Raw genomic sequence first — 20,931 nt, forward strand, 5'->3', positions numbered from 1 at the left:
AAATATGTGTACTTTTATTGTTTTTGTTTTTTTTATTTCCAAAAAATGTATTTATTTGGGAATATTTTTTTTTCTAATTTATTTAGCGATTTTTTAAAAATTATTTTTACACTTTTTTTATTTTTTTAGCTTCATTAGGTTGTCCCAGGGGGACATACCTGTCATGTGACAGATTGCTGATCTGTCACATCACAGATCACTGTGACAAATCAGCGATCTGTCACAGGCATAGACGCAGACTTCCTCATGCCTGCGCTTTGCAGGCACTGAGGAAGCCAGCTCCCTGCAGGCCCCCGAAGGTCCCCGTCGCCATCTTGGATCCGGGGACCTGTAGGAATGGAGCCCCCCCGCAGCAGTGCTGCACATTGCGCTGCTGTGGGGGGCTCAGGGAAGCATGGAGGGGCCCCCTCCCTGCCGATGCTTCCCTTTAACCCCCGATACACCAGGATCATGTTTGATAGCGGTGTGCAAGGGGTTAACGTATCGGGGCGGTCCGTGACCACCCCTGACACATTGTGCCGGGTGTCAGCTGTGATAATCAGCTGACACCCGGCCGCGATCAGCGGCGCTCACCACGTGGGCGCCGCTGATCGCATTAAACGTAATATTCCATCCATGGGACTTAGGGCCCTGGTCACATGGACGGAATATTACGTCCAATGTAGAAAAGGGGTTAAAGCTGAAAGCCAGATGGAGTCTGTGTGTGGTTCCTGTTCAACAGCTCCAGAATCCAGCGAGGGTGTTTGGTAATGGCCGAGCCCTACTTAGGTACAGTCCAGTTTTGAAGGGACAACTACAGCTCCAAATCGGAGAGTTATATATGGAGAAGTTTGTTTTCCACGTGCTGACCAGTTTGCCCATCGGTCGTTCTGAGCCGAGTACTCTACTGCCCATTCCGGTCCGAAGATCCAGTGTGGTGCTGCGTTTGGAACTACCAAGTCACAGAGGTGTCTAGTTCTAATACTGCAAGGTCAGTCTACAGTGTTGTCACCTTCTCCGCCTGATCTGCTGGCTATTGAGTCATGGTGTGCTGACATCACAGAAAAAAAGGAAGCAGTGGCGCCCTCTCCACACACCTCCTGTGCCAATACCAGTGACCAGTTCCCAGGAACATCCCTGTCACTTGAAAGATTTCCTCTGGACCATCAGCAGAAGATGGATCCTGTGAGGATGCCTTCAGATTCCATGTGGCAGGTGGATAAAGAAGTTGGAACAGAAGCCTTTGTATCTCTGTTTTTCACCAACCCGGAGGAAGAGGTTCAATTTTCTTTACATAACGGGCAAAAGATGGATCCTATGTGGGTACCCTGAGCTTCCATGTGGCCAGTTGGTGAAGATACCAAGGCGGAGGGGCTTCCCTCTGATCCAAAGGAGGAACCTCAGTTTTCTTGGGATTACGGACTGAAGTTGGACCCAGTGAGGGTGTCTTCAGTTTTCACATGGCAGGTTGATTTAGAGGTCAAATCAGAAGATTCCATGTCCCTGCTTTCTACCAACTAAGAGGAAGAGGTCCTGGTCTTTGATTCTTCTGTGTGACCTCGCCGGGCACAAAGAGACTTGGCAACCTGGAATCTCTGATGTCACACCTACCTCATTCTGCATGTGGGATGTCATGATATCTCTAATTGTGTGTGCCCTATCCTTCTTCTACAAGTTATTCTGGCGGGCTTGAAGAAGAGGAGGCATAAAGGGGGGTACTGTAACAACCCTGCCGGCATCACTGCATGGTCTCCCATCCCCGACACACCAACTTACTCACTGCTCCAGGCCATACTGTGAGTACTGTCTGCTGCTGGCTCCATGCTGTGTGCCTCTTGCTTCCTGCCTGCTTTCTGCATGCTTCCTGGATGTGTGCATAGGGTGAGGTGCTGGCACTCTCTGGTTCTTATGGAATCAGTGTGCACCTGCCTAATGTGCTCCTGGCCAATCACCAAGAGGCCTCTAGTATTCAGGGCAGCTCCACCTGGTGGAAGCTGCCTGAGCAACGCCTTCACTCAGTTAGTGTCTTGCTACTGAGTTTCCAGGTCCTGTCCGGTGTCTCGCTTTTTCTGAAGGCTTGATTCCCAGCCTTACTTTGAATCTTTCTGTCTGTCTGCCCTCCAGGAGGCAGAATATTCTGGTCTCTGTGTCCTTGTTCTTAGCCTTGCCTTTTACCTGTCTAATCTGCCCTCCAGGAGGCAGAATATCCTGGTCCCTGTGCTATTGCTCCTTGCCTTGTCTCGTACCTGTCCTCTCTAACTTCCAGGAGGCACTATATCTGAGTCTCTGTGTCTTTGTTCCAGTACCTTGTCTCGCACCATTACCTCTCTCAGTCCTACCTCTGTCTCTCGGTCTCCTTGTCTGTGGCTCCTTTCCCTGCTGTGTCTATCCTTGCGTCCTCTCCGTCTGCCTGTGCTCCACACTCTTGCAGCTCTGCCTGTGCTCTGCATTCTTGCGTTTCTGCCTGTGCTCCGCATTCTTGCAGCTCTGCCTGTGCTCCGCACTCCTGCGGTTCTGCTTTGCTCTGCTTTGTTCTGGTTCTCCTGCAGAACCTCTTGCTGCTAACTGCTGCTCCTCTCCGCAGCCTTGCAGTTCTTCTCCAGTGTGGACACGTCCAAACATGTTCCTTCTTACCCATCTATATTTCCATCCTTCCCGTATCAGTACCTGCATCTCCTGTGTGAACAGGTCTCTACCTATTCCATACACCAATCCTTCCTATCCATGTCCATGTGCCTTCCCAGTCAGCCGTGCCCACCTGCCAGTGTCTCAACCATGCAGCCTGCCAGTGTCTCAACCGTGCCTGCCTGCCAGTGTCTCAGCCGTGCCCGCCTGCCATTGTCTCAGCCGTGCCCGCCTGCCAGTGTCTCACCCGTGCCCACCTGCTAGTGTCTCAGCAATTCCCGCCTGCCAGAGTATCAGCCATGCCTGCCATGCTCACCTGCCTGTCTGTCAGTCACATCTGTCCTAGTGTCCTGTTCCCCAGTGGGATCAGCAGCCACAGCCAGACACCACCCTTGAGTGTCACCTGGCAGGTACCTGCCGCACAAGCCTGACCTCAACAATAGTGGCTTCAGTGAAAACCTAGGTAGCTGTCCTAGTCACTCCCTTCCAAGGTATTCTGGTTTGTTGCACAGTAGCAACCATTGGACTGGACTGTGCTGTCTGTAAGAATAATAAAATGTCTCTTTTGTGTCTTGCATAGGAGACTAGGGACTTATATACAGAATTAGTGTGCTGTAAAATAGGGCTTAAGATTTTGGTCCAACTTTATATTGGGAAAACCTTGTGATAGGTTACCTTTTAAAAAGCTATGCAGAAGCATGTAAGGAAACACAATGGGCATATGTCCGGCCAATGACGGCATATGGATACATTCATACAAGTTACTTGAAAGGCTATAAAAACTCATGAGAAAAAAAAGATTGGAATGTTTTGACCTTACCAAAAATTTCGAAAAGGAGTTATGATCTCAAAAGTTTTCCTGTCTGTATTTTTTAGGGTGACCATTGTCATTGTGATGTCTGTAATGGCAATCCCAGCACTGAAGTCCTAGAAAATGAATGAGCAAGAATTCTGAGAAGTGTTGAGGTTGCAGATTTTTATCCACGGTAACAATATAACAAATAACACAGCAAGAAACTAATGAAAATGAAATGTTTTTCTGGTGAATAACAAAGTAATAGCTAAATTTCTGCACAAAGGATAATTGATGCTGGTCAATAAATACCGGTAACAACAAAAATAATAAAAAATAACAATTACAGATATTTGCACCTTAATATTAATCAGACAGTTTTATAATGTCCCCCCCCCAAAAAAATAGTACATTTCCATTTATTCCTCTTAAAAGTAGATTTAAGAGCTGTAACATTGTTTCCGATACATTATTAAAACAATTTTGCCTTTTTTGTGATACATTTAACCTAATTTTCATATAATTTTTACATCCCTATTTTTAGATCTTTTTGGTGATTACGGAAGAAGATCTACAAAATTACATTTGTGGGGTTTTTTTTTTTTTTTTACATTTTTTCAGTTTTTTAAGGCTGGTTTCACATTCGCGCTTTTTAAGCGCACGCACGGCCGGGGGTAGCTCCGCCCCCGAGCCGACTCTCTGCCCGGCGTGCCCGCCCCTTCCTTGTAGCGCCGCCTCCTAGCGCACAGCGGCGCCTGCGATCGGCGCACCCTATCTTTAGCATAGGGTGCGCAGATCGTGCGCAGGCCGTGCGCTAGTTGCGCTTTGACCTGCGCTGCGCACTTTTGACGGTGCGCCGTGCGCGCCAAAATCAAACTTTTCGGATTTTGGCGCGCACGGCGCACCGTCAAAAGTGCGCAGCGCAGGTCAAAGCGCAACTAGTGCACGGCCTGCGCACGATCTGCGCACCCTATGCTAAACATAGGGTGCGCCGATCGCAGGCGCTGCTGTGCGCTAGGAGGCGGCGCTACAAGGAAGGGGCGGGCACGCCGGGCAGAGAGCCGGCTCGGGGGCGGAGCTACCCCCGGCCGTGCGTGCGCTTAAAAAGCGCGAATGTGAAACCAGCCTAAGACCAAAAAGGGCCGCTATAACTCACTCTAATTAGTGTTTGCCTTCTTTTTTTACAATTATTTTCATATATTGGACATATAAGTGTTAATGAAAAAAATTGGACAACACTTTGCTGTAAATCGAGTGCAGTACAGTTTTCACTGATAGAAGAGGTTGAAGAAACTTTTTCTTTCACATACGAGAAAAACAGGGAAAACTCAGACCAAACTCTGGTAAAATTCGCTGGTGAAAGAAACTCTCAGATTTTCTCAGACGTGAAAAAACTGACATTGAATGAGCCCCTACTGTAGGTTTGCTGATGACAAACCTGTTGACCTTTCAATTATATGCTCCTTGAAAAAAAAATATATTTTTGTTATTTAACAATTACATGAACTACAGCACTTCCCCATCTGCCAGTCGTTTCTCTTCATTTACAAGCCTGACAAGGCAGAGTGTTTTGTAGGCAACCCAATTGCACCCAGCGTTATGTTACACCTCGGGGCAGGAACATCTATAGAGGAGCAATGCTCTTTGGTTTTTGAATATACATGTAAGAGTACAACTCAACCGAATAGAGCGATATGTTCATGATACATTAAAGAAGCACACCTCCTCCAGTCAAAGTTTTTGTCCTCTTAATATATTGCAGTTTTGATATTATATAGCACTGTGCACTTACAATTGCTCATTTTGCCATTCTACCCAGCTAATTCTTCTGTTTCTCATTAGGTCTATGACATCACATACTTAAAAACTGACTAGCTGAATCTTCCTAAGCTCTTTGTAAAAACAGGAAGTCTCTTTTCCCTCCATGAATCATTAATAGAACTACAATTCTACATCACAGAAAAGTCCCTGGCAGCCCAGCTCCACTTCTTCAACTCCTGATCCAGTTTACCTATCCCTTTTGCCTTTATCTTTCTTCCTTGTTTCCTTTAGTCAGTGACATAGGATTCTAGTTCTATTGATGACTCATGCAGCGAAAAGAGGCTTCCTCTTTCTACATAGAGCTTAGATGGATTCAGCAAGTCAGGTTTTAAGCAGGTGATGTCATAGACCTAATGGAAAAGAGAAGAATTAACTGAGTAGAAAGGCAAAATGAGTAATTGTAAGTACACAGTGCTATATAATATGATGACTGCAAAATATTAAAAGGATAAAAAATTTGATGGGAGGGGGAGTGCTTCTTTAATAGATAGATAAAAGAGTGATGAAATCGATATACAGATACAGTAGATATAGATAGATGGATAGATAGATACATACATAGATACATATACATAGATACATAGATTTAGCTAGATCCTTATACAAAGAAGTACATTTTCCACCAGAAACTTGAAGCACCACTCCAGTGTTTTCTTCTATGTTTCAGTGCTGGAGTGCTGCCACTATGGTAAATTCCGTGACCCTAGTCTTATACTTACCAGCTATCGTCTTGAGCTCTTCTCAGCAATGATCCGGCCCTGCGCCGCCATCTTGTCTTGTAACCACAACTTCTGACTGACCGGAAGTCAGAGGTAATGGTCCCAAGTGCTCAGTGTAAATCTACGAGAGTCTTGTTCTGACCACATTCTGCCACTAATAGACCTACATTGAGCTGTGACTTAAATCCTGCCCAGCAAACACTGGAGCGATCCAGCGAGTCATAAACTGCTGGAGACCGACCAGAGCGGCGCATATAACAAATGAAATAAGTGGATGGTAAGTATCATACTAGTGACGGGGAACTTAGGTTAGTGACACCACTCCAGCAGTAAAATTTCAATAAAATAAAAAAACGCAGGTTTGGTGCATTTTTTTAGAGTATTGTGTATCTTTTACTTCATCTCCCAGAATCAAAAATGCACAATCTGGCAGCGCAATGCTCAGTGCTTTGTGAAGAACACGTTTTCTGTCACCAGATCTCAGCAGGTGGGACCATGTAATGTGACACTACCTAATAACACAAACTGGCCCACTGCTGGTATAGATGGCAGATATCAGCTCAGAAGGTTTGCTTTCCTACTATGATCTCAAGCAAGCTTAGATTTACATGCTTTCTGCAAACCATTGTGCATACACAGGCTTTCTGCTTCTGAAAATACATTATTTATTGAGGAAAACATTTTAATCCTCCATAAAATGGTATGCTGAATATGATTATTCCTATTGATTTTGATCATCTTTGCTTAATCAGCAAGATAACCTAAGATATTCACAATAAGGGTCAATCTTAAGGAAAAGTTTTGGATCAAAACTGTATTAAAATACTTAATTCATTATATTAACATCCTAATAACCAATGAGATAAACTTTTGACTGAAAATGATGAAGCAGATTTTAAACCATAAATCCTTCTTTGTTAATTCCAATTCCCTCTCAAAAAAATCACTCTTGCTTCACACAAAAAAAACCTCTAACAAGAACTGAAATAAAAACTACCATAGACTCTACCCTTAAAGGGGTAAACTATCTCAGATACTTAAGGCATAGCAAAAGAATATGCCCTAAATGTCAGATAGATGCAGGTTCCACTTCTGAGACCCGTCCATCTCATCATTCTCACCACTAGGAATAGTGAGGTTAACGCTCATGTGTGACTCTCTCTATTCACTTCCATGAAAGTTCAGAAAATTGCCAAGCAAGTTCCTTATAAATGTCTGAGATTGAATTGTACTAAAAGTCAGAAATGAACAAAAGATGGAAGAACCTGTGATTGATGCTTTCAGGTTTTTCAACTGTGACCGTGCCAATGTTGATGAAATGTAGCCTTTTCAATAACCTCTGTGAGGAAGAATTCCATCTCCGTAAAAGAGACAAGCTGAGTATGGAGTCTTAAAGGAAACTATGGGAGAAAAGCAGGGAGTACATAGAAATAGTAACCCCCACCCCCCAAAAAAAATAAAGATATATACTGAATATATAGTTAGTGTAGTAAGCAGGCTCATACTTCTAAACTTGTTAAACCGGGAGAGTCACATGTATTGTGGAAGGCACTATTTAGGCCCCTACTGAAGCCATTTACTGTTCTTGACTACAATGCCCCTTTCTTGGCCCCTACAGAGTAGAATCATAGAATCGTAGAGTTGGAAGGGACCTCCTGGGCCATCTGGTCCAACCCCTTGCTCAAAGCAGGATTCGCTAAATCATCCCAGTCAGATGTCTGTCCAGCCTCTGTTTGAAGACTTCCATTGAAGGAGAACTCACCACTTCTCGTGGCAGCCTGTTCCACTCATTGATCACTCTAACTGTCAAAAAGTTTTTTCTAATATCTAATCTGTGTCTCTTCCCATTCAGTTTCATCCCATTGCTTCTAGTCTTTCCTTGTGCAAATGAGAATAAAGTTGATCCTTCTACAATGTGACAGCCCTTTAGATATTTGTAGACAGCTATTAAGTCTCCTCTCAGTCTTCTCTTTTGCAAACTAAACATTCCCAAATCATGCAACATTTCCTCATAAGACAGGGTTTGCAGACCGGTCACCATTCTGGTCGCTCTTTTCTGAACTTGCTCCAGTTTGTTGATGTCTTTTTTAAAATGTGGTGCCCAAAACTGGACACAATATTCCAGATGAGGTCTGACCAAAGAGGAGTAGAGGGAAATAATGACTTCACGTGATCTAGACTGTATGCTTCTGTTAATACATCCTAGAATTGCATTTGCCTTTTTTGCTGCTGCATCACACTGTTGACTCATATTCAGTCTGTGATCTATTAGTATACCCAAGTCTTTTTCACATGTGCTGTCACTTAGCCCTATTCCTCCCATTCTATATATGCTTTTTTCATTTTTATTGCCCAGATGTAGTACTTTGCATTTCTCCCTGTTAAAAACCATTCTGTTAGTTGCTGCCCACTTCTCCAGTTTATTTAAATCTTTTTGAATCCTCTCTCTCTCTTCTCTAGTATTAGCTATCCCTCCTAGCTTTGTGTCATCAGCAAATTTAATCAGTTTACCCTCAATTCCTTCATCTAAATCGTTGATAAAGATGTTGAACAATACAGGGCCCAGGACAGAGCCCTGTGGTACCCCACTTGAGACATTCTTCCAACTGGATGTGCAGCCATTTACGACCACTCTTTGGGTCCGATCACTAAGCCAGTTATGAATCCACCTAACAGTTGCCTTGTCCATTCCATACTTAGTCATTTTTTCAATAAGGATTGTATGAGAGACTTTGTCAAATGCTTTGCTGAAGTCAAGATATACTATATCTACAGCATTTCCTTGATCCACCCAATCAGTGATACCGTCATAAAAGGAAATTAAGTTAGTCTGACATGACTTATTAGTTAGAAACCCATGCTGACTCTGTTTAATCACTTCATTCTTATCCAGGTATTGACATACATGTTGTTTAATAATTTGTTCAAAGATCTTTCCTGGTATAGAAGTCAGACTCACCGGCCTATAGTTGCCTGGGTCCACCTTCTTCCCCTTTTTGAAGATAGGAACAACATTTGCTCTTCTCCAGTCTTCTGGCACTTCTCCTGTTCTCCAAGAATTTTCAAAGATTATGGAGAGGGGTTCAAAAATTTCTTCTGCTATCTCCTTCAGTACTCTGGGGTGTAATTCATCTGGACCTGGAGACTTGAATTCATTTAGGTTAGCTAAGTGTTTCCTCACTATCTTTCTGTTTATAGATATCCTGGATTCTTCTATTCCCTTAATAGGACAGTGAATAACAGTTGATGTTGCATTTCCTTTCTGAGAGAAAACAGATGCAAAATAGGAATTTAAAAGTTCAGCCTTCTCAACATCCTGTCTTACCATTTCATCATTTTCATCCTGTAAAAATCCTATAGCATCTTTGACTTTTCTTTTACTTTTGACATATCCCCAAAATCCTTTATTATTGCTTTTGACATCTCTTGCAAGCCTCAGTTCATTTTCAGCTTTAGCTAATCTGATTTGTGCCCTGCAGGTTCTGCAGACAGCATTATATTCTTCTTTAGATATGCCTCTTTCCATTTTATAAACATTTTTTTCTTCCTTTTTAGCATGTGCTTAAGTTCTGTGTTCATCCATCCTGGTTTCCTTAAATGCTTCCTATTCTTCCCTCTTTTCGGAATTGTTAACAACTGTGCTTTGAGAATTTCATTTTTCAAGATTTCCCATCCTTCCTGGACATTTTTGTCTTTAAGGATATCCAGCCATTGGATCCCTCCAATTCTCTTTCTGAATCCCTTAAAATCTGCCTTTCTGAAATCTAACCTTGACGTCTGAGTCTTCACAGGTCTTCCACCTCTAGTAATCCAAAATTCTAAAATAGCATGGTCGCTACCTCCTAGGGTCCCAGCCACTTTTACCTCCTCAACCATTTCCTCACTGTTTATAAGGATTAGATCCAAGGTAGCAGTTCCCCTTGTTTTCTCCCTTACCTTTTGGAAGATAAAGTTGTCAGCAAGAGAGGATAAGAATTTCCTTGACCTGTTAGTTTTGCCTGAGAGAGATTCCCAACAAATGTCTGGATAGTTGAAATCTCCCATGACAACTATGTCATATTTTTTGGAGAACTTGGCCATCTGATGCATAAAGAGTTCATCTATATCTTCGGCTTGCACAGGCGGCCTGTAGTAAATGCCTACAATGGTGTCCTTTCCATTGTTCTGTCCTTGTATTCTTACCCAAACAGTTTCCACAGAACTCCCAGTCTCTGAAGCTTCAATCTCTGTGCAGATATACGCGTTTCGAACATACAATGCGACACCCCCTCCTCGTTTATCAAGTCTGTTTCTTGCAAATAAGTTGTATCCTTCTAGTCTTGTATTCCAATCATGTGTATTGTCCCACCAAGTTTCAGTGATTCCAATTACATCATATTTCTGTTCCTGTGTTAGTAGTTCCAATTCTCCTTGTTTGTTGCCCATGCTTTGTGCATTAGTATAGAAACATTTTAGTTTGTGATTGGTTTCTCTTTCTCCAATATTTTTATTAATTAGATTCTTTCGTCTTTGTTCTTCCTTTCCACTTCTAATAGCAGAGTTCTCAATAGCATTTGTCAGGTGTATGGCTTTTTCTGGTCTTTTGCTTCCCTTCCCATGTTGTTCTAGTTTAAAGCTCTCCTTACAAGTGTAGCAAGGCGACTTCCAAATACATGCTTTCCAGTCTTCGTAAGGTGCACCCCATCTCTAGCAAGTAGTCCATCGTATAAGTAGTTCACTCCGTGATCCAGAAATCCAAATCGTTGCTGACGGCACCATCGACGTAGCCAGTTGTTCACCTGCAGAATCTTATTCCACCTCCTTGTTCCATGGCCATCCACTGGGAGGATGGAACAGAAGACCACCTGCGCTCCCAGTTCTTTCACTTTCTTGCCTAAGTCTTCAAAGTCTCTGCAGATGATTTCCAGGTCGTTTCTTGCGGTGTCATTTGTCCCCACATGTAGTAGCAGGAATGGGTAGTCATCTGTAGGTCTGAAGAGTCCTGATATCCTGTCAGACACATCTTTAATTTTTGCACCTGTAAGACAGCACATTTCTCTTGTAGTTATATCCGGTCTGCAGATAGCGGCCTCTGTTCCTCTCAGCAGGGAATCCCCCATGACCACCACTCTCCGTTTCTTCTTCACAACATTTTTCTTTCTCCATCCAGGAGGACTCTGAGGGCGTACAAGGTTGCTGTTTGTTGGCAAAGTCTTATCCTGATGTATTTCTTCATCGTTTTCCTGCGTGAGAGCCTGGTACTGGTTCCTGAGCAGTATGGGTGCTGACTGCCTCCTGATCCTCCTGCTTCTCTGGGTCACATGTCTCCATTCCTCTGTTTCTTCAGGTGCACTTCGAATTTCTTCTCTTTCTGTAACATGAAGAGATAATTCTGCTCTGTCCAAGAACTCTTCACCTTCCTTAATGATCTTCATTGATGATGATGACCCCAAAAATACCACAGCGTACAATATGATACCCCCCACAGTGAATTTCCCCAAGTAATTTGCCCTCACAGTACCCCCCACATGCAAAGTATGATGGCCCACAGTGGCCCCAATCCAGTGTGATGCCCCTCTACTTGCTTCAACATGGTATAATGCCCTCTTAGTGCCTCCAACACAGTGTGATGCCTCAATATTGCCTTAAACATGGTATAGCACCCTTTTAGTGCCTCTATCACAGTCTGATACCCACCCAGTCCCCCACACCTACATTATGATTTCCCCCACGGCATAATTTCCAATACACTGTATTAGGGTCCTTACAGTCCCCCACAAGTATTGACAGTGAACTGAGGCTCAGCACAGCAGGTGCGATCTAGTGACATCATCCAGCTTGCTGTGCCGAAACTAAAAAGCCCAGTTAAATGTTGCAGCAGAGAGCTGATGGCTTCTTGTTACACCACTCAGTTCAATGGTATCTGAATTCTGAAGATTCAGAGATGATTGAAATTGTAGCACGGGAGGTGTGCCCTTCAGCGCCACTTCCCTCTCACACCTGACTTACAAACCCCCTAGCAGTTGGGAGGTCTGCTATTGCGGGCGATATGCCCTGGAGAAAAATATGTAAATTAGCTCTCTTACAAAAAAAATATTAGAAATCATGCAGAATACTTTTCCTAGTACCAGGAAAATGTACTAAGAAAAGTGACTGGAGTAGAAGTCAATGTCTGACAATATAGACAAGCCACATACAGGGTGGCCACCTTGGCTTTTTATTATTTTTCTGGACTGCTTATGAAAAAATCACGTTTAGACAATATTTTTTATGGACATATTGGAAAACCTTAATAAATCATTATGATTATAAGTGAAGTGATCCACATCTCCAGCCCATAATTCTGATATGAAGCTGCATACAGTGTAAAATTTAAAGCGATGATAATTACAGTCAAAATAATCTGTACAAGTTTCTTCAGCTTCAAAAAAATCTCAGACGTCTTATGGAAAAAAAAGTTCCGCTTTTTTTATGTACTATCCTAAAATTTCTGAATGGTTGTCAGAATACAGAAGAGTTACCTGAGCATAGTCCTTATGGGGCCTTGTGGAGGGTCTTATCACACAAGGTATCATCTCCTAGGGATGGTTATCCTATGAATCAATATCTTTTTTAATCCAGAAATAGCCTTATGGCCCCGTTACACATAACGATGTCCCAGTGATCCCACCAACGATCCGACATGGATGGGATTGCTGGGACATGTTAGGCTGATTGCTGGTGAGCTGTCACATAGACAGCCCCTCCAGCATTCAGGACAAGCAAGCAAGCTGGTATCCAACGTAAACATCGGGTTTCTAAGAGCCGCGCGGCTCTTAGAAACCCGATGTTTACTTTGGATACCAGTGTGCAGCATTGGTGATCGCTGGCTCCCGCTGCCACACGCAGCAATGCGTGCTGGCCAGCGGGAGACCAGTGATGAAAAAACGGCCCAGGACGACCCAGCACGATCAGCGATACCCGGCAGGGGGGCTGGTAGCTGCTGGATGTCACACACAGTGATCTCGCTGGAGAGATCGCTGATGTGTCACAAAAATAGCGATCTCGCCAGCGAGATCGCTGTGTGTAACGGGGCCTTTACTCCATCTATGGTCTGGTACTACAATTCAACCACATTCATTTGAATGGGCCTGAGTGGCAGCACCAGACGTGTGGATAAGAGTGATACTTCTGATAAAAAAGTCAGATCTATCAATTTTAATTCCACATCTTATTTTGCACTGTGTAGTCAAGATGTCCACTACCGCAGACAATACACTACCAAAAGTTATTGTTCTAATTAGGTTAGTGTCAGTTGCTTCCATACATAGATTATCTGTCACTGTAAGATATATATGTCTTAAGAACGGTCAGATTTTATTTTTCCACTCGATGATCACTTCTAATCGATGCTTCTTGCTTGAATGTTATCTTTTATGTTCTGATCTGTAAAGGATTTTTTGAAGAGAGGTGATATGAGGATTGCACATGCTGACGCAAGAAACCTCAGTGCGTACCATTAATAATGTTCTTTTCAGCCAGCCATCATGAATCTACTCACAGCATCAGCAACAAGGCAAGCTGTGTTTCTGTATTACATACATATATTTTTGCTGAAGCTTGGCACTAGCGAGATTTTTTTTTCCCCCGTCAACATAAAATAGGAGGAAAATCGGACCTAATTCCAGTAAGAGCCACTGTCCCATGAAATGTAAGGCACAAACAAGGCTCACGCTGATGAGCACAGCATGCATCTAGGGACTGGTCAGGGATACTTCAATAGCTTAAGAATGGCTTTGCTGATTAGATTATATCACCCTATTATTTCCTGCTCAGGAAGATTAAACAGACTGACCTAAAAAACTGGCTGGAAATTCTTTCCAGTGTCTTGAGTTCCAATGTTAAGCAATAAGAAAGCAACCTGACAGTCTTGTCTGTGAAAAAGATTGAATGCATAAAGCCATTGTTATTGTCCCGGCAGATGGATGATACAAGTTTTAACAAGATGCTGCTGATTTCCATCTAAACTGTGATTACACCAATTTAACATGAGAGAGAAGAGTTGTATGTAAAATAGGGATCCTATTCTCTTCTTCTTACAAGGTTCAAATTGATTATAGGGTTAGTGATAAAGCTCGGCATGTGGCTTGCTTGCATGCAATTATTTATTATTGGAGTAGATTATTCATTAGTTTTATGCATGTATTTAGAGGGAATGTCTCAGAGCAGGATTTGCCTATAGAAATAGTACATTTGTGTATAAAAGAGGTTATACTGACCATAAGTAATAATATAAAATAAAAATAAAAAATTATAATGTGCTAAAATGACAAAATCATCTTACCATGTTTCCCCAAAAATAAACCGTACCATGATTGTACAAGATTTTCGGAGTATGCTTGAAATATAAGTTCTACTCCTAACATAAGCCCTTCTTACTGACAGTAGCAGCATTGGGGAAGAGCAAATTGGGCAATTTCTATTCCCAGGTTACGACTGTTTAAGAACTTAAAGACCTTTAGTAACTTCACGGCCATGTGACCCTGATGTCGCCAAAGGTCCTTTAACTGTAAAAGTCTAGACGAACTAGGTTGGCATGTATGTGCAGTGTGTACGTATATACAGTTGTGCTCAAAGGTTTACATACCCTTCAGAATGTTTGCTTTCTTGGCCTTTTTTTCAGAGAATCATCTGATTGACAACACCAAAACTTTTTCTCATCTCATCGTTAGTGGTTGGGTGAAGCCATTTATTGTCAAACTACCATGTTTTCCCTCTTTAAATCATAGTGACAACACAAAACATCTAAATGACCCTGATCAAAAGTTTACATACCCTGGTGATTTTGGCCTGATAACATGCACAGAAGTAGACTCAAATGGGTTTGAAATGCTACAAAGAGTAATATCGTCACCTGTGATCTGTTTGCTTGTAATCAGTGTGTGTGCATAAAAGCTGAATGAGTTTCTGGGATCCAGACAGACTCTTGCATCTTTCATCCAGCCACTGACATTTCTGGATTGTGAATCATGGGGAAAGCAAAAGAATTGTCAACAGATCTACGGGAAAAGGTAGTTGAACTGTACAAAAAAGATAATGGATACAAAAAGATATCCAAAGAATTGACAATGCCAGTCAGCAGCATTCAAACTACGATTAACAAATGGAAAATCAGGGGCTCTCAAAATACAAAACCACGGTCAGGTAGACCAATGAAAATTTCATCCACAACTGCCAGGAAAATTGTTACAAGCCTCAAAACTTCTGAAACAAGGTAATTTGGAGTGATGAGACCAAAATTCAACTTTTTGGCCACAACCATAAATGTTACATTTGGAAAGAGATCAACAAAACCTATGATGAAAGGAACACCATTCCTACTATAAAGCAAAGACGTGGATCGCTGATGTTTTGGGGATGTGTGAGCTACAAAGGCACTGGAAACTTGGTCAAAGTTAAAGGAAAGATGAATGCAGCATCATGAGATACTGGAGGCAAATTTGCAGTCATTTGCCCGGAAGCTGTGCATGGAATGTACTTGGACACTCCCACATGACAGCAATCCAAAACACAAGGCTAAAGCCCCCGTTACACATAGCGATATCACTAGCAATATCGCTGTAACGTCACCGATTTTGTGACGTTATAGTGATATTGCTAGCGATATCGCTATGTCTGATACCTCCTACCGGCTCCCCCGCTGCTCATTGCTGGTCGTGCAAGAACATCCTGGATCATTTCTCGTCAGGCTCTTCCTGCTGGGCCTCCTGTGGCGCCGACGAGCGACGCGTGGACGCGGGCTGGAGGATGTCAGGATCGCCGCATCTGACAGGTAAGTAACGACCCTCGACCCCTGCTATGTCGCTGGTGATATCTGCCTGTGTGGCAGCTCACTAGCGACCACTTAGCGATGGACCAGCGATCCTGACCGGGTCGTATCATTGTTGGGATCGTTGGTGCATCGCTAAGTGTAACGGTACCCTAAGTCAACCCGTCTTTGGCTACAGCAGAACAAACTGAATGTTCTGGAGTGGCCATTTCAGTCTCCTGTCGTCAACATCTTTGAGCCATTCTGGGGAGATCTCAAGAGCACAGTTCATGCTAGACAGCTCAGGAATTTACAGGAACTGGAGGCTTTTTGTCAAGAAGAGTGGGCAGCATTACCATCTGAGAAAATAAAGAACCTCATCCAAAACTACCACAATAGACTTTAAGCTGTCATTGATGTTAGAGGGGGCAATACATGGTATTAAGAAATGGGGTATGTAAAATTTGATCAGGGTCAATTGGATGTTTTGGGTTGTCATTGTGATTGAAAAAGAGAAAACACTAGTTTGAGAATAAATGGTTTCACCCAACAACTAACCATGAGTGGAGAAAAAGTTTTGGTCTTATCATTCATATTCTCTGAAAAAAGGCCAAGAAAGCAAAAATTCTGCCGGGGTATGTAAACTTATGAGCACAACTGTACATGTGTATAAATTTGCATTGTGTATATATACTGTACAACAAAAATATTTAGAATTGAGAGTCCTCAGTGGTTGATACCTTTTAATGGCTAACTGAAAAGATGGTAACTAGAGTTGAGCGAAACGGGTCGAAAAAATTCAAAAGTCGCCGACTTTTGGCAAAGTCGGGTTTCATGAAACGAAACCCGACCCTAGGATGAGGTCGGCCACGAGGCCGGCGACTTACGCACCAAAGTCGCGTTTCAAAAGTTTGTTTTGCGCTCTTTTTCAGCCAATCAGGATCCACGGACACTGTGGGCAACGTGATGACATAGGCACGGGTCACCACCATCTTTCAGAAGGGCATGCAAGTGATTGGCTTGCTTTGGTGGGCGTCACAGGGGGTATAAAAGGGCGTGCACGCCGACCGCCATCTTACTTCTGCCGATCTTAGCATAGGGAGAGGTTGCTGCTGATTCTGTAGGGAGAGCGTTAGGCAGGGAAGAAGACAAAAAAACTGCTTCTGCTGCTAGCGATTTGGCCTGCACAACACACCAGTCACTGTGTGTGCAGTGCAAGGGGAGGCTATATAGTGGTGTATCAGTGGTGTTGGTTGTTGGGCTGCCTTCTAAGGCTTCCTGACAGGCTGGCATTGCTGTTTACCCACTGCTCCGCAAACTGCTTTTTTAAAAGCAATCCAATCTCCCTTATCCTCTAGTCACTTTGGTCACAGCTGCGCCATCGAGCCTGTCACATAGCGCTCAGATATTCATTGGGCCTCAAACTGCTTAAGCAATCCCAATTTTTTTTTTTTTGTCCTGCTGAGAAGAAAAAAAAACTGCTTCTGCTGCTGATAGCAATTTGGCCTGCACAACACACCAGTCACTGTGTGTGCAGTGCAAGGGGAGGCTATATAGTGGTGTATCAGTGGTGTTGGTTGTTGGGCTGCCTTTTAAGGCTTCCTGACAGGCTGGCATTGCTGTTTACCCACTGCTCCGCAAACTGCTTTTTTAAAAGCAATCCAATCTCCCTTATCCTCTAGTCACTTTGGTCACAGCTGTGCCATCGAGCCTGTCACATAGCGCTCAGATATTCATTGGGCCTCACACAATCCAAAAGTGTCCAGTGTCCAAAAGTGTGTGCAGATATTCAAAATCTCCCTTATCCTCTAGTCACTTTTGTCACAGCAGTGCCATAGAGCCTGTCACATAGCGCTGAGATATCAGTGGGCCTCACACAATCCAAAAGTGTCCAGTGTCCAAAAGTGTGTGCAGATATTCAAAATCTCCCTTATCCTCTAGTCACTTAGGTCACAGCAGTGCCATAGAGCCTGTCACATAGCGCTGAGATAACAGTGGGCCTCACACAATCCAAAAGTGTCCACTGTCCAAAAGTGTGTGCAGATAATTCAAAATCTCCCTTATCCTCTAGTCACTTTTGTCACAGCAGTGCCATCGAGCCTGTCACATAGCGCTGAGATATCAGTGGGCCTCACACAATCCAAAAGTGTCCAGTGTCCAAAAGTGTGTGCAGATATTCAAAATCTCCCTTATCCTCTAGTCACTTTTGTCACAGCAGTGCCATCGAGCCTGTCACATAGCGCTCAGATATCAGTGGGCCTCACACAATCCAAAAGTGTCCAGTGTCCAAAAGTGTGTGCAGATATTCAAAATCTCCCTTATCCTCTAGTCACTTTTGTCACAGCAGTGCCATCGAGCCTGTCACATAGCGCTGAGATATCAGTGGGCCTCACACAATCCAAAAGTGTCCAGTGTCCAAAAGTGTGTGCAGATATTCAAAATCTCCCTTATCCTCTAGTCACTTTTGTCACAGCAGTGCCATCGAGCCTGTCACATAGCGCTGAGATATCAGTGGGCCTCACACAATCCAAAAGTGTCCAGTGTCCAAAAGTGTGTGCAGATATTCAAATTCTCCCTTATCCTCTAGTCACTTAGGTCACAGCAGTGCCATCGAGCCTGTCACATAGCGCTGAGATATCAGTGGGCCTCACACAATCCAAAAGTGTCCAGTGTCCAAAAGTGTGTGCAGATATTCAAAATCTCCCTTATCCTCTAGTCACTTTTGTCACAGCAGTGCCATCGAGCCTGTCACATAGCGCTGAGATATCAGTGGGCCTCACACAATCCAAAAGTGTCCAGTGTCCAAAAGTGTGTGTAGATATTCAAAATCTCCCTTATCCTCTAGTCACTTTTGTCACAGCAGTGCCATCGAGCCTGTCACATAGCGCTCAGATATCAGTGGGCCTCACACAATCCAAAAGTGTCCAGTGTCCAAAAGTGTGTGCAGATATTCAAAATCTCCCTTATCCTCTAGTCACTTTTGTCACAGCAGTGCCATCGAGCCTGTCACATAGCGCTGAGATATCAGTGGGCCTCACACAATCCAAAAGTGTCCAGTGTCCAAAAGTGTGTGCAGATATTCAAAATCTCCCTTATCCTCTAGTCACTTTTGTCACAGCAGTGCCATCGAGCCTGTCACATAGCGCTGAGATATCAGTGGGCCTCACACAATCCAAAAGTATCCAGTGTCCAAAAGTGTGTGCAGATATTCAAATTCTCCCTTATCCTCTAGTCACTTAGGTCACAGCAGTGCCATCGAGCCTGTCACATAGCGCTGAGATATCAGTGGGCCTCACACAATCCAAAAGTGTCCAGTGTCCAAAAGTGTGTGCAGATATTCAAAATCTTCCTTATCCTCTAGTCACTTTTGTCACAGCAGTGCCATCGAGCCTGTCACATAGCGCTGAGATATCAGTGGGCCTCACACAATCCAAAAGTGTCCAGTGTCCAAAAGTGTGTGCAGATATTCAAAATCTCCCTTATCCTCTAGTCACTTTTGTCACAGCAGTGCCATCGAGCCTGTCACATAGCGCTGAGATATCAGTGGGCCTCACACAATCCAAAAGTGTCCAGTGTCCAAAAGTGTGTGTAGATATTCAAAATCTCCCTTATCCTCTAGTCACTTTTGTCACAGCAGTGCCATCGAGCCTGTCACATAGCGCTCAGATATCAGTGGGCCTCACACAATCCAAAAGTGTCCAGTGTCCAAAAGTGTGTGCAGATATTCAAAATCTCCCCTGTCCTATAGACACCTTGTACCTTGTTTTACATTACTATATAGTTTGTTGGATTTTGTCTACATTTCCACCAAAAATGAGGAAGGCTGGTGGAAGAGGCCGTGGAATTGAGCGGGGGTTGGCAGCTGGTAATGATGGTGTTGGTGGTTGATCTGATGGTAGTGGCAAGAGCAAAATAGGACCGAATGCAGGAGGTGCTTACCCTGCGTCATCGTCTGGCTACATAAGGCCTCGAACGCTTAGTTTTCTAGGAGTTGGCAAACCGCTTTTAAAGCCAGAGCATCAGGAAAAAGTTTTGTCTTACATTGCTGACTCAGCCTCCAGCTCTATCGCCTCCTCTTCTTCAGTTGTAAAAAGTAAAAGCACTGAGTCGTCATTGGAGGCTCATGTTCATGAACCACACCTTTCCTTGTGTCCTTCACCCCAACCAAGATTGAAGGATGACGCAGGCCATACTACTGATTACTCCATGGAGCTGTTTTCACATACCATGCCTGGATTATCAAGTGAAATGGTGAATTACCCAGGCCAAGATGAATCTGACATGGAGTGCACTGATGCACAGCCGCTGATGGATGATTCTGCTGGTACATTCACTCAGAGCACTACATTGTCCTCGCAGTGTACAGAGCCAGATTCTGACCCTGATGAGACTCAGGTGCCCCTTCCCGCACACTATACCACCATACACGGTGACACAGAGGAAGGTGCACATGACATAGAAGAGGAGGTGATGGATGACCCAGTTGTTGACCCAGATTGGCATCCATTGGGGGAAGAGGGTGCTGCTTCCAATAGCTCAGATGAGGAGCATCCACAGCAGACATCGACATCACAACAGCAGGCCCGGAGCACTCCAAAGACAGGTTCCAAACATCAAAAGAGTTGCTGGACAGCTTGTCCAGAGGGTCAAAAGATCACAGCGTGCTAGGCCGCAAAATGTCTGCCAAAGTAGGAAGAGTGCAGTGTGGCACTTTTTTGAACAAAATCCTCATGATCAGGCCAAGGTTATCTGTAAGAAGTGCGCAAAGACCTTTAGCCGAGGGAAAAATCTGAAAAATTTGAATACCAGTTGCATGCTTAGACATTTAACCAGCATGCACTTGCAAGCGTGGACACAACACCAAACCTCAAGTGCCACATGTGCAACTGATCACAACGAAGGTAGTCAGCAACGCTACATTGTTTCCCCCACTGTAAGCCCACCGGTTAGCACAGCAGCAAATGTTGAGGTGTCGTTGCAAGACCACAGCAGTCAGGGAATCCCACTGTTATATCAACGAAAGACTGATTCTAGGCCATCAGAAAGAACACCAACTCCATCACCATCATCAACCCTCTCTCAGTCCGCCCTGTCCACCGCTACTTCCACCATATGCAGCTCTCAAGTCCAGCTCACCCTCCTAGACACTATGAGTAGGTCAAGAAAGTACTCAGTCTCTCATCCGCGTACACTGGGTTTGAACGCCCACATTGCCAAACTAATCTCGT

General features: G+C 43.8%; 1 protein-coding gene across 3 annotated transcripts in view; it reads right to left on the reverse strand.

The window, feature by feature from the left end:
* The window catches only part of ARAP2 (ArfGAP with RhoGAP domain, ankyrin repeat and PH domain 2), a 453,511-nt gene that overhangs the window by 248,361 nt on the left and 184,219 nt on the right, over positions 1-20,931 (reverse strand). For all 3 annotated transcript variants that reach the window (XM_073574724.1, XM_073574725.1, XM_073574723.1), the window contains exon 10: positions 3,425-3,531. In XM_073574724.1, the coding sequence (XP_073430825.1) occupies positions 3,425-3,531 (107 nt within the window). The remainder of the gene's footprint in view (positions 1-3,424; positions 3,532-20,931) is intronic.

This window comes from Dendrobates tinctorius, unplaced genomic scaffold (genome assembly GCF_039654945.1).
Source record: "Dendrobates tinctorius isolate UK_male_01 unplaced genomic scaffold, ASM3965494v1 ptg000039l, whole genome shotgun sequence".
Lineage (NCBI taxonomy): Eukaryota > Metazoa > Chordata > Amphibia > Anura > Dendrobatidae > Dendrobates > Dendrobates tinctorius.